The 15,798-nt window shown below is 43.1% G+C and overlaps 1 protein-coding gene across 1 annotated transcript in view; it reads right to left on the bottom strand.

Annotated features, from left to right (window-relative positions):
- Positions 1 to 9,450, bottom strand: part of LOC126100424 (NADH-ubiquinone oxidoreductase 49 kDa subunit-like) — a 169,062-nt gene extending 159,612 nt beyond the window's left edge. Inside the window, exons 1-2 of the mRNA XM_049911028.1 lie at positions 9,236 to 9,450; positions 8,896 to 9,102 (exon numbers count right to left, since the gene is read on the bottom strand). Of these exons, the coding sequence (XP_049766985.1) occupies positions 8,896 to 8,996 (101 nt within the window). The 5' untranslated portion in view covers positions 8,997 to 9,102; positions 9,236 to 9,450. The remainder of the gene's footprint in view (positions 1 to 8,895; positions 9,103 to 9,235) is intronic.
- Positions 9,451 to 15,798: the final 6,348 nt, after the last annotated feature.

Raw genomic sequence — 15,798 nt, 5'->3', positions numbered from 1 at the left:
GTTTGTGTGAATGAATACAAAACAAATCCTACTTCTAATATGTTGTCGATTATTTTTGTTTTGAAAATCAAGATGTCATTAGATTTTGGTATACGTACTGATACGGAAATGTGATTCTGGCATTTTGTACTCCTTAAATCATTTGTATTTGTGGACCTCTGTATTTAAACAAATATATTTATGGCATTTCTGTAGTTTTCTTGTCATTTTCACTGTTTGTTTGCACATGACAATGTAATTTTATTGAACGGCACGAGCACTGATAGTCACACAAAAGAATACGGTAGGCCCCGCTTTCATTATGATTTATGTTTTTTGTGCATTTGGTCCCATTGGCATACCACCAATTTTATTGTAAACAGCAGATGCACAGTACACTTGATACCTGTCGTACTAAACTGCTTTCACACCACACTTTCTATCAAATCCACCAGCAAAAGCTTGGGAACTTGTAGCTGTAGAAAATGAGATAATTTCCTTGCTTCCCATACCATACAAAACCAACATTCACAACATGCTCATATTTTTTCAGATGAAAGCAATCCAGAGCTGTATTCAAGAACACAATGAAACTCAGACCACTCGACAATGCAGATGCCGAGTTGCTGCTGCTGCTTGTCCAAATGAGCCTGCCCTCGCTCGTGTTGGTGCAGTATAAGCGGTGCACGTTATTCCTGCAGTACCTGGGGTTTAGGGGTGCGGGTGATGGCCTCTCATTGTGGATTGTCCTAAGGGGCGTTCTGACTCTGTTACAGGGTGTTACTCCCACAGAGGTCAGGTCAATAAGTGGTCAGCCTGTGATGGATTTGGTGGACCAAGTCCCTGATGAGCCAGTTTTTGGACCATTCAGCCCGTCCATAGAAGACATGCACTGACTGTTGAAATTGGTCGTGGAGCAGCAGGATGCCAGTCTGCTTATGCAGTTGAGCTGTGGAGTAGAGCCATGGCAGGTGCAGAGCAAGCCTGAGTGCCCAGTTCTGCACCCTCTGTAGTGCGTTCATGTGTGTGAGATGCCTTGTCCCAGACCACAGCTGCGTATTCCAGCATGGGACATACCAGTGCCAGATACAGGGTAAGGCCACGGTGGGGAGGCAGAGCTGGTGATGGGTTGAGCAGGGGATACAGGATGTGTAGGTGCCCTATTGCTCTGCTCCTGATGTCCTGAATGTGAGGCTTCCAAGTGAGTTTCTGATTGAGGGTGACACCAAGAAAATGGCCAGTCTTGCTCCAGGGAACAGGGTTTCCCACGATGGTGACTGGTGGGAGACCAGTAGGGAGTAATCTTTGTGTAAAGACCATTGCCTGACTCTTCGCTGCGTTTTGATTAAGGCGCGATTTGGTTGACTACGCACTGAGGGCCTCACAATCGTGCTGGAGAAGATGTCTCATCTCCACCGCCATCATGCTCCACACGAATAGTGCAGTGTTGTCAGTGTATAGGGCCAACTTAGCTGGCGCCATGTGTGGCGCATCAGTGGTGAAGAGGGAGTATAGCAGAGGCACTCCAGCATGTAATGGATGGTGGGCCAAAGTGCCATCACCCAGCCAGATGTGGAACATCCTGTCAGCCAGGTAGGAGCAGAGAAGGACTCCGTGCGATGTCAGAACCCATGCACAAAGAGTTTGTACACAAGGCCGTTGTGCCACATGAAGTCTAAGGCCCTGGAGACATCCAGTAATACTGCCCTGAGGAATTCCCAAGTCTCCAGAATGCACATGGCCTCTTCCACCAGCTGCATCAGTTTGTGTATGGTGGAACAGCCACTCCTAAATCCGACTTGTTCGTCTGAGATGATGCCCTTGGCTGTCACGTGATGGGAGCAGACGCCTGGTGTATAGGCTCTTGAACAACTTGAAGAGCAAAGGCAGCGGGTTGATGGGTCAGTAGTTCGCAGGATGGCATCCTTGTTCGCCTTGGGGATGGTCACCAACTCTGTGTGTTTCCACTCAGTGGGGTAGACCCCAGAATGAAGGACATGATTGAAGATACCAGCGAGGATGTGATTTGTGATGCCATCAGCGCCTCCAGCCTTCTTGGTATCGAGCACCCTCAGATGTGCGGACACCTCCTCTTTGGAGATGGGGTTCATCTCATCCCCCTCATCCCTGGCTTCCAGGAACACAGGGAGTTGCTTCTCTACTCAGCAGAGGTGGTCTTCTTCTATGCCATCTTTCACCAGGGTGAATGACAATTCAAAGTGGTCCAGTAATGCCCCTGCTTTGCCATCAGGGCTGCAGATCACTTCCTGGCCTGCATGGAGTGCTGGAATATGCTGTTGTCTGCACAGACAGTATTTGACTATGCCCCAGGTGCTGTCATCCTTGGAACTGAGGGATGCAACCAGGTCAGCCCAGACACTGCTTCTGTTGGCCTCAACTGCAGCCTTGATTCATCTCTGCAAATGGCTGAGACGTTGCTTCATTGCTGGTTGGCGGATGAGCTACTCCCAGAAGACTCTGTTTTTCTCCTGGATTGGATCTCGGATTAGAGGTGGGAGACTTCTGGAGAAGTCCCTGGGCTCCTATGGAGGGAGAGGGGAGACTGCATCAGCTGGTAGGGGAAAAACAACAACACAGCATCTGCACCGATGTCAGTGGGGTCCGGGGAGTCTGAAAGTAATTGCAGGACATTATCGTGGAACCGCTCAGTGATGTTTTTTGGCCACAGTGGGGTAAGAGCTGCTCCGGCAACATCAATGCTGAAGACCACAGGCATGTGGTCCAATGATGGAGCACATTGGGCGGCAGCAGACGTGTGGTGCTTGATGTCCTTGATAAGGGCAATGTCAAGCATGTCCAACTGCCCTCGGGTGGGGTAGATGGTGTGGTTGTGTGGACCCATGACCAGGGCGCTGTTCCTCTGGGCAGCACAGTGAAGTCGACAGCCACTGATGTTCAACAGGCAGGAGTTACATTCTGGGTGCTTCGCACTGAAGTCACCCACAATGAAGACCCGGCCCCCTGAAGGCCAGCAGCACATCAATGCCCGCCTCCTGAAGATGCCCGCAAGGTGGCCTGTAGGCAGCCACGAATGTGATCTGCCCAGCAGCAGTGGAGACATTCCCTCCTGTAGCTTCCAGGGTAGCAAGGTCCAGAAGTGGCACCTTTGGGGCCGCCGCTAGCAGGGTGGTGTCAGCTTGTACCAACACACCTGGCAGGGCTCCTGACAGTACTCTATCCTCTTGAGTGGCCACGCCACCAATAGTCATCAAGTAATCAAGTACTGGTGGAAGATGTGGAATGCGCACTCATCAGCATCGCATCCTGTGTAGTCGGCGTCGGACAAGCATTGCGTAATAGCATACACTTGCAGCGCATTTAGTGGTGTCCATGGAAAATCTGAAGCATCATACTTCATCTGCTGGGTCGTCATAAATGGGGGGCCGGATGGGGCCGCTGATGGGACTGATTCAGTCGCCTGAGCCCAGCCCACTGAATGGTGATCCGCCACACCCTTCGTCTGAGTAGCGTGCTCCTCTACATACAGCACACTAACTCAAGATTGCCCCGCCAACTCGCTGGCAGCTGGTTGGTAGCGCGTTGCAAGCTACACTCCTGGAAATTGAAATAAGAACACCGTGAATTCATTGTCCCAGGAAGGGGAAACTTTATTGACACATTCCTGGGGTCAGATACATCACATGATCACACTGACAGAACCACAGGCACATAGACACAGGCAACAGAGCATGCACAATGTCGGCACTAGTACAGTGTATATCCACCTTTCGCAGCAATGCAGGCTGCTATTCTCCCATGGAGACAATCGTAGAGATGCTGGATGTAGTCCTGTGGAATGGCTTGCCATGCCATTTCCACCTGGCGCCTCAGTTGGACCAGCGTTCGTGCTGGACATGCAGACCGCGTGAGACGACGCTTCATCCAGTCCCAAACATGCTCAATGGGGGACAGATCTGGAGATCTTGCTGGCCAGGGTAGTTGACTTACACCTTCTAGAGCACGTTGGGTGGCTCGGGATACATGCGGACGTGCATTGTCCTGTTGGAACAGCAAGTTCCCTTGCCGGTCTAGGAATGGTAGAACGATGGGTTCGATGACGGTTTGGATGTACCGTGCACTATTCAGTGCCCCCTCGACGATCACCAGTGGTGTACGGCCAGTGTAGGAGATCGCTCCCCACACCATGATGCTGGGTGTTGGCCCTGTGTGCCTCGGTCGTATGCAGTCCTGATTGTGGCGCTCATCTGCACGGCGCCAAACACGCATACGACCATCATTGGCACCAAGGCAGAAGCGACTCTCATCGCTGAAGACGACACGTCTCCATTCGTCCCTCCATTCACGCCTGTCGTGACACCACTGTAGGCGGGCTGCACGATGTTGGGGCGTGAGCGGAAGACGGCCTAACGGTGTGCGGGACCGTAGCCCAGCTTCATGGAGACGGTTGCGAATGGTCCTCGCCGATACCCCAGGAGCAACAGTGTCCCTAATTTGCTGGGAAGTGGCGGTGCGGTCCCCTACGGCACTGCGTAGGATCCTACGGTCTTGGCGTGCATCCGTGCGTCGCTGCGGTCCGGTCCCAGGTCGACGGGCACGTGCACCTTCCGCCGACCACTGGCGACAACATCGATGTACTGTGGAGACCTCACGCCCCACGTGTTGAGCAATTCGGCGGTACGTCCACCCGGCCTCCCGCATGCCCACTATACGCCCTCGCTCAAAGTCCGTCAACTGCACATACGGTTCACGTCCACGGTCGCGGCAGGCTACCAGTGTTAAAGACTGCGATGGAGCTCCGTATGCCACAGCAAACTGGCTGACACTGACGGCGGCGGTGCACAAATGCTGCGGAGCTAGCGCCATTCGACGGCCAACACCGCGGTTCCTGGTGTGTCCGCTGTGCCGTGCGTGTGATCATTGCTTGTACAGCCCTCTCGCAGTGTCCGGAGCAAGTATGGTGGGTCTGACACACCGGTGTCAATGTGTTCTTTTTTCCATTTCCAGAAGTGTATTTACTGGTGAGTCACTCTGCAGTCGCGCCATCTCCAAAGGCCCATTCAACTTAACAGTAAAGGCCATCCGCACATGGACGGACCGAAAACGAACGCAAAGGGCAGGCCTACATCGACAACTGGTTGCTGTCTAGTCGGCAATGCAGTTCTGTACACGGAACAGCTCAGAACTGAGAAACTACAGTGCGAGATAGGTGGAGAGGTAGTACTGTTTGTCGCTGCCGAGCATCTTTGGTTGCTCTCGACATGTGGTTCTCTGTTATTATTATAGATTAATTAGAATACGAAGAAAACTCTGGATTAATCTGCACATCCAGCGAAATATAAACGGCAGGCTAAATACAGCAACCAAGGAGCTGTAACAGACATATATGAAATTCATACTTTTTGTAGAACAACTGAACAGTGCTACAGCGATATGGCCTATTTGATTTCTTCAGCTATAAAACATTGTTACTTTTGTTTTAAAATCCAAATATCTTTAGTTTTATATACACGGAAATGTGGTGATGGTGGTCTGTGCTGGTTAAATCATTTCTATGTGAACACCATTATATTTACACGTATCGAAGATTTGTGGCTTTTCACTGTTCGTTCCCACGCGACAGTGTAATTTTACATAACGACAAAGCCTGCTAGTTACATCACAGTTATTTACATTTGCTTCCATTGACGTCTCGGTAATTTTATTTTGAACAACAGATGAACAGTACATTACACGTAATATAAAATTCCTTTCCCTTTTAATAGAAACAGCGCGGTGTGAAATACCTCCCGCAGTAGCCTGGGAACTAGTACCCGTGCAAAGCCAAAGTTCACAACTTGCTAGTTTATCTTCAGGTTAAACCAATACAGAGCAGTGATCGAGGAAACGAAGGAACTCAGATCGCTTGGTGACGTAGGCATCGAGTCGCTGGCAACTGGTTGGCAAACGCGTTGCAAGGTGACTGGTGTGTCATTCAGCAGTCGCACACAGTCTGCAGAGCCCTGTTTAACCATACACGATTACAGGAAGTGATTAGCTGCTGACCTATTATCAACTGACGTCGGTAACGAGTTGTATTTGTGTTGCTTCGTGTGCAGTGGACGTAAGTGATTCGTAAACGGCCTGTTACCAACTCGTTCTCGTCAGAGGGTTTCATTTTCGAGTCGCTTCGTGTGTGGAGAGCCACACACGTGTCACAGTAATCCAGGGGCGCCGACTTTCCAAAATTTCTGTGGGTGCATATCGATGACGGAATGTAATATATGTTTTCTGGAGGGTTCTGGTATTTTTAAAAATTATTACCTTTCATTTATAATCTTTTATGAACACTGCCTGTGTCATAAAGATCTGTGCTGTGATAAAGTAAAATATACCGGTACTATGAGCACGCTTTCAGACTGCCATAGCTTAGAAGGCGCATTCTCGGATTCGAAAAGGTTTAAAAAGTCAGCCAACCAGTAGCAAACCAAAGGTTTATTTAGCCCTCGACCTAGGTTTCGATATTTATAAAAATATCTTCATCAAAAGGATTGGGTCTTGGTGGTAAACTACATTAGCTGAAGCCGAGAGGCTCTTCTCATATATAAAACAGACATAAAAACCAGAACCATCACATGCCATGGCTTAAGACAGCAGCCAGATTGCACTCAGCGTACATCAGAATGAATGCACAACTGAATTCGCCCACTGATAAATGCTTTTGTCTACATAAAATTAAAACAGACGCCCAAAGAATGAAATACTCACGTAACGTACGTATTCACCATGCCAGTGACTAAGGCCTTCATCACGGTGAAGAGCTAAATAAACCTTTGGTCTACTACAACTGGTTGGCTGATTTTGTTCAGCCTCTTCAAATTTATACAATTGCTGAATCGCAGCCATGTTTAAGATTTTATTCTTGGATTCCTTATTTTTTTGGCTAAACATGCTTCCCACTGTTGCCGGTGTCAGTAATATCCATCTGTGATGACAACAAAATATATGACAAATTTATCCGCGTTCCACAAGAGTCTAATAATCGCGCAACGTTTGACAGCTGCGAAATTTTTTGCCTGACGAAGAGCTTTTGCTCCATGCAACGCGTCAATAGAGCCTTCTTCAGTCTACAATATAAGCTCCCGAGTTCTTCGAAGCCAATGCCGCAACAAACAATCCGGATTATGTGAAAACAATTTCTGTTACATCTAAACCACATCGCCTGTTATGTTTTTTTTAACTTAATTTGTAACAGTCGACTTCCTTGTACCTCCGATTATTCTTTATTATTGCATAACACTGGCCAGTAGACATTTTAAAACAGTTGTTGACGAATGGCGTGGGCGTACAGTACGGTAGCGTGTCACTTGTAAGGAAACATGAAAGCAAGCTGAAAAGACGGGATTTCATTCTCGGTATAGTGCAACTATCATTCCAGGAAGTGCCTTTTACTTGTCCAGGGAAAGGCAAGGAACGTTCGGGGAGTGTGTTCCTTGGTTGCCTTTGCTCAAAGACATCTGAAGCGAACCAATAGGTTTTAGAGGTCCGAATTTTAACATCCATCCCAGTTTTATTAAAAAACTGGGATGGATGTTCATTACTTTTTTATACAGGAAAGTGAGAACTATTTATTTTTATCAAACTAAAAATTTTGTGCGCGCACCCACAAGATTATGTAAGTTTGTAAGAGACCACCCACGTAGTCGGGGCGTATGCAATTATTTTCTCGTTAATGTGATCCGACATGCCTTCCACAGTCACGACACCTTAACTTCATCTTTTGTAAAATAGAGCGCACCTGTATATATTTTTTGACTTCTCATTTTTTATCACTACAGCAGAAATTACCCATTTTAATACTTTCACAAAATACGCAATTTCCTCTGTCCAGTAACAAGTACTAGGGCAGGCATATTTTCAATGGCCTTAATATTTACAAACAATTGTGTGCTTCTTACCTGGTATATGCCACGGCCACCGTGTATAATGCTTAGCATACTATTCGCGTTCTCGTGTAGATTCGATATCCGTCTAAATCTACTTTTTAATTGCGGTGGTGGTTGTTTTGTACATAAATGTATTCTTCTACATCAAATTCGAATACAATAAGACAAATGAGGAATCTGTTACTGCATCAGTACGGGATTTTTGTGTTCGCCTTGATGCCAGACACCTTTCATCTCCAAACTAGCCGTAGCAATAATTCGCCCTCATCGGTTTGTTTTTTTAATTCTGAAGCACATGAAATGTTGATTTTCACACAAAATTTCGTTATCGGTAATTGTAAAATGTTATGATTAGTTTTGTGCCTATGTATAGACATTTTTTTTTCTTTTTCTTGCTTGACACAACATTAAGAACACTTTTTTCCTTATAAGCATGACACTGCAGTTATCATTCTGGTTTGTGAAGTTACGTTGCCCTGCAACATTATCTATACACACCTGTAGCAACTTAATATTTGTAGCTAATATGCCGGGCCGAGACATGAACACAGTCATCGTGATGAAACCGCCACGCTGGTGAATCGATTCATAGCTTCAACTTCTTTGTAGTTCTTACAGTCCTACGGAAACTAACTTTGCGAACTCACCGACAACGAGTAATCATTTTATCGTTTGCATGTATTTATTTTATCATTTTGTGGCTTTCCTTATGTACTTCTTCAGAGATATCTCACAGTTTGAAAAGCAAAATAAAAATCAACTACAATTTCCTTGCGAAAGTAATTTCAAGTCCCGGTTCAGCGTAAGGTCCTTAGTATTTGTAATTATATGATAATCTAACACAGCGAGTGCTTTGTCAGATTCCAGACGATAGACCATGTTTTTCTTTACTTACCGGTATCACGTTATTTGGGTTACTGAAACTGTAGCGTGTACAGAAAAATGCCGGGCTGTCTTCGAATAATAAAGGTATTGATCATGCTGTTCACTTTGTTTTGTTGTTTATACATACCTATATAAATAGTTCGTTGCTGGAACGCCTAAGAGCATTTTCACCGGTCCGTTCACTGGCAAGCCACTTTTCCGTAACATTATTTGTACGATTCCAACCATTGCAAATCGGTCTGTGGGCGATGGTAACAACTGACTGATAAGAAATTCTGATTCTACCGTGTCAAACAGTTCTAGTGTTTATACAGACATCGGATTGAGTCACGCCCTGTCAACAAACAGCAGACAATCACGTTTACAACTACGAATCCGGTATCTAATAGGAACCTTACTTCTTCCATGAGACGCGCGGTTCATTTAATAATGGAATGATACGGTATCAGGTATTATTCGAGCGATACCTGTGGAATGCACAGCGTCAACAGTGACTCGGCAGACTTTTTGCCTCTAACTGATAGCTATATATGATGCAAGGTACGTCTTACTGTGCTCATAAAGATTCTGTGCGAAATCGTGTATCCATACGAATTACTGTTCATTGGGCAAAATTATCGAAAACTTCAGCGTAAAGTGTATGTCGCCATCGCCGAGGGAGCGCACACGGCCGGCAGCTGTCACTGGCTGCTTCTGTTGACACACTGTGTGTGTGTGTGTGTGTGTGTGTGTGTGTTTTTTTTTTTTTTTTCAGCCCTTGACGTGTATCTTACGACTTCGCGGCGAGCCGTGCTTCGGCGGGACATGCCGAATATCAGTGGTGTTCACACGACGCGAAACACGAAGGCAACTTTATCTTTACAGCCAACCACTACACTATATCATTGGAATAACGATGTATTAACAAAATGAAATTAAAAGCAACTCCAAAAAGGAGAGATTAACCACAGTACTTAATTTTCTTCGATGGTTTTTGCCTCTAATAACCATTCACATTCTAGCAGTACATACCTTGATCATGATACAGTGTCTAAAAATGATTTACATTGCATCCATAACACCTTAGTCTTATACAACAAGGTTTGCATCTTTCAGTCACAAAAGTTTTCAACTCTCCCTTATCAGATATCACAATCCACAGCAACGTGTTGCCTACATTTAAATATGGATTAAGAAAATACTTTATAAGGAGGTTCTTCTTCTCTCTTGAGTACCTGCAGTTAAATCATTGGCTGTTACGTAAATTCATACTGATATTTCTATTATATGTTTTAAGGCTGTGTGTGTTTAATGAGTCAGCCAAAATTCATCATACTTGTTTAAAATGAACAATGTATGAATATTCTTTTGTATACTTAAGTTTATTTTTAGTAATTATGTCATGTTACTTGAACTACATATTGTTAATTTTATTTCAACCTTTCAGCTTATTAACCAATCTGTGTACATTTTTGTATTGTATTTGTATTCAGTAGATCTCTATGCTGGTAAACCTGACTCATTCCACATCTTGATTTGTCATAAGGTATTACTCGACCACAATATTAGTGCGCCTGCATGTAAGGACTCGTCGGCTGGCATATTGCGAGTCAGCTCGTAATCTGGGTTGACGGTAACATCTTCAACTTTTTTAATCCTGTTATCCTCAGTTGCACATAGTATTGTAGTATGTTAATAATTTTTACATTGGGCCGCCTGATTACAACTGAATGAAAACTATTTTCATGCCATACGCGTTTCACCTTTTATTCTTTGGAACGCGTCTTCAGTGGCTTGGAATATGTGCATATTTTTATTATTTAGTTTACATTTTTGGACTCTGTATATATAGGTTATACACAGTTCTGGTTGTTGGCTTTTTTATGGCGTAGTAATATTTACAATGTTGAATAGGCAGAGTGCTACTTACCGTAAATCAGAGCAATTCAGTCTCTTCTTATGTGATCAGCACATCATGCTTCATTGAAAAATGATCGCATAAGAGCATTTTTTCAAAGGACTGAAATATCATAAAATGAACATTTCATTTTCATACAACTATTTTCCGATGCATGTATGTTTCTTTCATAGCCCCCTTAAACTGTGCTCCTGGTTTACCGCATAAACTACACTATTTTTAAAAAAGCTTAGTACCTTTAGCTGTGGAACAATATCAACTTCCCTGAATGTGCCTGTGGGAGGGTCAGGGATGATAGTGGAGGGATACTCCTCTTATCAGGATGAAGAGAGCAGTAGTCAAAACCCTGGCAGAGATTGTGATTCAGTTTCTCTGTTCCTACTTGGTAAAGTCATGAGAAGGCCCTTTGTGGGTTGGACAGTGGGTGTGTGGTAGGTGGTAGGTAGTGAGAGAGGCAAGGCAGCAGAGATCTGTTTCTCAACAGTATTAGGAGGATATTTTCGGTCTTTGAAGACCTCAGTGAGAGCTTTGGCACATTTGGAGGGAGTCTGCTCGTCACTGCTAATGTAATAACCTTGGGTGGCTAGTCCGCATGGAAGGAGTTTCTTGGTAAGGAATGCATGACATCTCCAACATTCATGGACTTGCCACTATTGAACAATATCTTTCCCAATGCCCGACTGACTCCCGACCTATGACCACCTTTCTGGTCATCGTTACCTCCTGAAGACCATTATAATAAATTGTGGTAAATTACTTCTCTATGACAACTTAAAATTGTATTAAAATGTCATACAGCACAATACAGTAAACAAGAAGAGTATTAAGAGCACATATAAATCATTAAGTTTAGAAGATAAAATGAGAGTGCTTCATAAAATCCAAGCCAATGCTTCTGTCCAAGGTGTAATGGCAGAGTTTGACATTGTAAGTCGAATTTTGTGATATATATAGAAATGTAACTAAACTTCAGACTTTGTGCTAAAACAAAACAAACTAGCCAGAAAAAGAAAACGCATGAATGAACCAGAACTGACCACCATTGACAATGCTGTTTGCATCTGGTACAAACAACAGCACTTTCTCGGGTTTCCTGTAAGAGGAGTTGAGCTGCAGTGGAAAGATTTGCAGATAAATTAGGCCAAACAAGTTTCAAGTCTAGTTCTGGATGGTTGTTCAGTTTCCATGATCAACACAGTATCTCTAACAGAGAAGAGTGCGGTGAATGTTTCAAGTGCAGATGTTGCAAGTGTTAAAATCATTTTGTAAAAAAAATTAAAAGACTGTTTTAGAAGAGGGAAATTAAGGAACATTTTTTAAAACTTAATAATGCAAAGAAGTAAATTCTTGAGGAAATGCATTTTTTAAATATCACACTCAAATACTGTATCAATGAAAATAACAATTTTTGAAAATACAATATAATTGGATATAAAAAAATCAACTCACCAAGCAGCGGCAGGCGAATACATATAAAAGATATTATATAAGCAAGCTTTCGGAGCCATTGGCTCCTCCTCCTGGCACAAGGGTTGAAGGGGAAGAAAGAAGGGTGAAAGGAAAGGACTGGTGAGGTTTAGGAAACGGGTTAAAGTTACAAGAAATCACCCAGAACCTAGTGTCAGGGGATACTTACCAGAAGGGATGAGAAGAACCAATGGCTCCAAAAGGTTGCACACATAATACCTTTTATATGTATGTTTCCCCAACACCGTTTGGTGAGTAGATTTTTTATCTATCCAGTTACATTATACTGAAATACTAATTATGTAAATGATACAGCCTAATTTAATATTTACACAGCTCCTGTGGCTACAATTCCAATTGTGTGTTTGACTTTTCTTTTTCATTGTTATTTCAGGATAGAAGGACAAAGTTCCCAGTTTTTTAAGAAGTTGATAAATGCAAGGATGGAAGTTAAAACTTTTGTTAATATACAAATTCAAATTGATTATTTTCCATTCATTACAAAGAAAGCTACATTATTGTTCATTTTGCATAGAAATACATTAATGTACTACAGTGTAGTACTTCTTGGTGCTGTTTGATAAGCAGAAGTGCAAACCAACAAACACTACTGAAATACAACACGAAATACTGACTACAACAATACTAAACTGGAAATTTATTGATTACTTTCAACAATGTCCTCATAAAACTCTTCTGCTCCTTCTGGTATGTTAAAATGCCTCATACTTTTTCTTGCTGACCATTTGTTCTTTTCCAAGGTGGCTGCTTTCTTCACTCCTTTGCCAAAGTTTCTGAATTTCTGTACCTCAACCTCAATAGGACTTCCCTTTTAAGTCACACAGAACTTTGGAAGGCAGGCAACCAGAGCCTTAAAACTTCATAGTGAATGGAAGTAAAATGAACTGTTAGACAGCTGCAATTGGTGAGTTCTTTATTGTCACAACCTGTTTCGGTGCATTAAAAAAGCATCAAGTGAAAAAAATATCACATTAGTGCACCAAAATGCCCCCAACTTTGGAAGTAAAAAATCAAACCCCTGAAGGGGGGAAGTCATCAAAGCGAAAAAAAAAACAGGACGTTTTAGTGTCCAAACCTGATCACATTCTGTGCTGTTTCAATGCAGTGAAACTGGTTGTGACAATAAAGAAATTGCCAATCAACAGCTGTCTTGTGGCTCATTTTACTTCCTTTCTTTATCTATTGTGTGTCCAATACTGGCAAAAATCCATTTTTCTTAGTCATTTTGTAAGCCATCATTCACTGAACAGTTATTCTAAAAGGCATCTTATTAGTGTAGCATTTTAGAGCAATGGAGTTGAGATCCTGTTTCCCAATTTTTATTTGTTATCTTAACAATGCCACTTTGTTCCAGTACTTTACAGTATTCAGTCCATGAAAGACTATGTTCCTTTTCCTGGTAATCTTTTACACTCTATCAAAACACTCTGTCAAATCAAATCCAATCCTTTTGTGTCTCAAAACAACATTGCTGTTGCACGATATGTTGTCTGGATTTACAGTTGTGACCATGAATAGGAAAACAATGTAGCAGCTTGTTACATTTTCTGCTTTCTGGCATGAAGGCCATTAGTATGCACATCATTATTGTTTGACTGTTACAGTAATCACAAAAGAATGACTCATTTGGGCCAATTTCTGGCTGGGACGCCTCAAGGTTTCTGAGAAAAACCAACATAGCAAGGCTACTTGGTTGAATCCTTAAGGGCCTTTTGTTTCAAGCCAAGTATATACAGTAATCCTTTCCTTTATCTGTACTCAGGAATCAATCATAATGCACAAACTGTACGGCCTAACCTGTCTTGAATGTCACCTACGGAGAGCTCTGATATTAGTTTATTCTGCACCATATCGTTACTGTTTGGTCAGTTTTTCCTGATGCTGTACTCCATTGAAACAGTGTTATTTCTTTTTTAACTGGCTCAAACTTCACAATAATCAGGAATTAATGTCATTGTGTAAACCACTAATTTATTTTTATTGTTGGTTCTGGCAGCAAGTGCTTGCCTTCAGAAGGAAACTCTCTCATATCATTGACAATGACATCTACATTGTTATTCTCCCTTCACAGTTTGGATTTATCAACTTCTTGTTTAATGGGCTGTGGGCAAATATAGAGCTTTGCAGAAACTCGTGGTTTTCAACACGCTACAGCAGCAAATATCAGCTTTTGACCTAACCGTTTCAACAGGTCATGTACGACAACAAGCTTGATTTGTAAATACAAACATCTAAATTATGAACAACTAACTATTTATCGACTTGAAAATATACTCCTCAATTTCTCTTGGGCACAAGTGACAAAACAATGAAACTGGTTTGTCCTGAAAGTCCATCCTCAACAATACAGAGGCCAACAGAAAAAGCAATTCACATAATATTTAAGTAATCACCTATATTTTGTGCCACAATGCTGATGATTTACACTGTTTAAAATCAGTCATAACTGGAACAACTTTAAAGCATTGGGCAGTCAAAAATATTACACAGCATGTTGCATTCTGGTATAAAGCCAACAAATGGCTTGGGTTACCAAACTATTATTCTCTGACTTATTCAACAACAACTGTATCCAAAAGTTCAAAAATTGCACACTGAAAAGTTAAAACTGAAAACTAAAGATGTGAAAGCGATGTTGACTTTATAGAAAATGTTCCTGCTCACCACTCAGATCTGTCTACTGTTCATTGACTGATTAAGTGAATGTTTCTCCCTCCAATCACTACTTCACTGACTGACCCAATGGATCAAGGAGTGACCCACAATAGGAGTATGCAATTACCTGCCAGGGTAGCCAAGAGTGCTCACCTGCTGCTTCCTGGACTCAGGTTGGTGCGCCGGCCCTGGATCAAATCCACCCGGCGGATTAACGATAAGGGCCGGTGTGCTGGCCAGCCTGGATGTGGTTTTTAGGCAGTTTTCCACATCCCGGGCTGGTCCCCACATTCCGCCTCAGTTACACAACTCACAGACATCTGCACATGCTCGCACTATTCCATTAATTACACTCGACGGACAGTAGGGGTACACTAATTCCGTCCCGGAGGGTACGGGGTGGCGGCAGGAAGGGCATCCGACCACCCCTTTCCACTAACCTTGCCAAATCCGTTCCTAACAATGCCAACCCTGCATCAGCGCGGGACACGGCACCAGTGAAAGAAAGAAAGAAAGAATAGGAGTATGCAATTCAGGAACTGTATGGTGCTCTTCAGTACTCAAGACGTTGGTGAAAACAATATAGACAAACAGACTAATCAAAGTGAGAGCTTAGTATATGAAGTGTTGGACCAGTCATGTACACTGAAGTACACATAAATTTGCCTATATGATCATTAAACATGTCCATGAAACTCATCACTGTTAAGTCTAAATATATTCAAGTATACTGGATCATTCTAATTAAACTGGTGGTGTTCTAGTGCTACAGTGGGCTGCAGAAATTGCATGACGCTGAAACATTGTAGGTATGTTCAGTAATTGACGTGTAGTGACAGACCAGGTGGCCTGTAAACAGTGAGAATGTGAAATGCTTCCTGTTTTGACATCAATATGCTTTTTGTCACGCGGCAATGCACATTTACTTTCTTTTGTGAAGCGACTGCTACTGTAAAGGGTTAAGAAGGTCGAAGTACAACAGTTCAGCTT

Source organism: Schistocerca cancellata, chromosome 9, assembly GCF_023864275.1.
Source record: "Schistocerca cancellata isolate TAMUIC-IGC-003103 chromosome 9, iqSchCanc2.1, whole genome shotgun sequence".
In the NCBI taxonomy this organism is placed as follows: Eukaryota; Metazoa; Arthropoda; class Insecta; order Orthoptera; family Acrididae; genus Schistocerca; species Schistocerca cancellata.
This window is presented reverse-complemented; position numbering and strand designations above follow the sequence as displayed.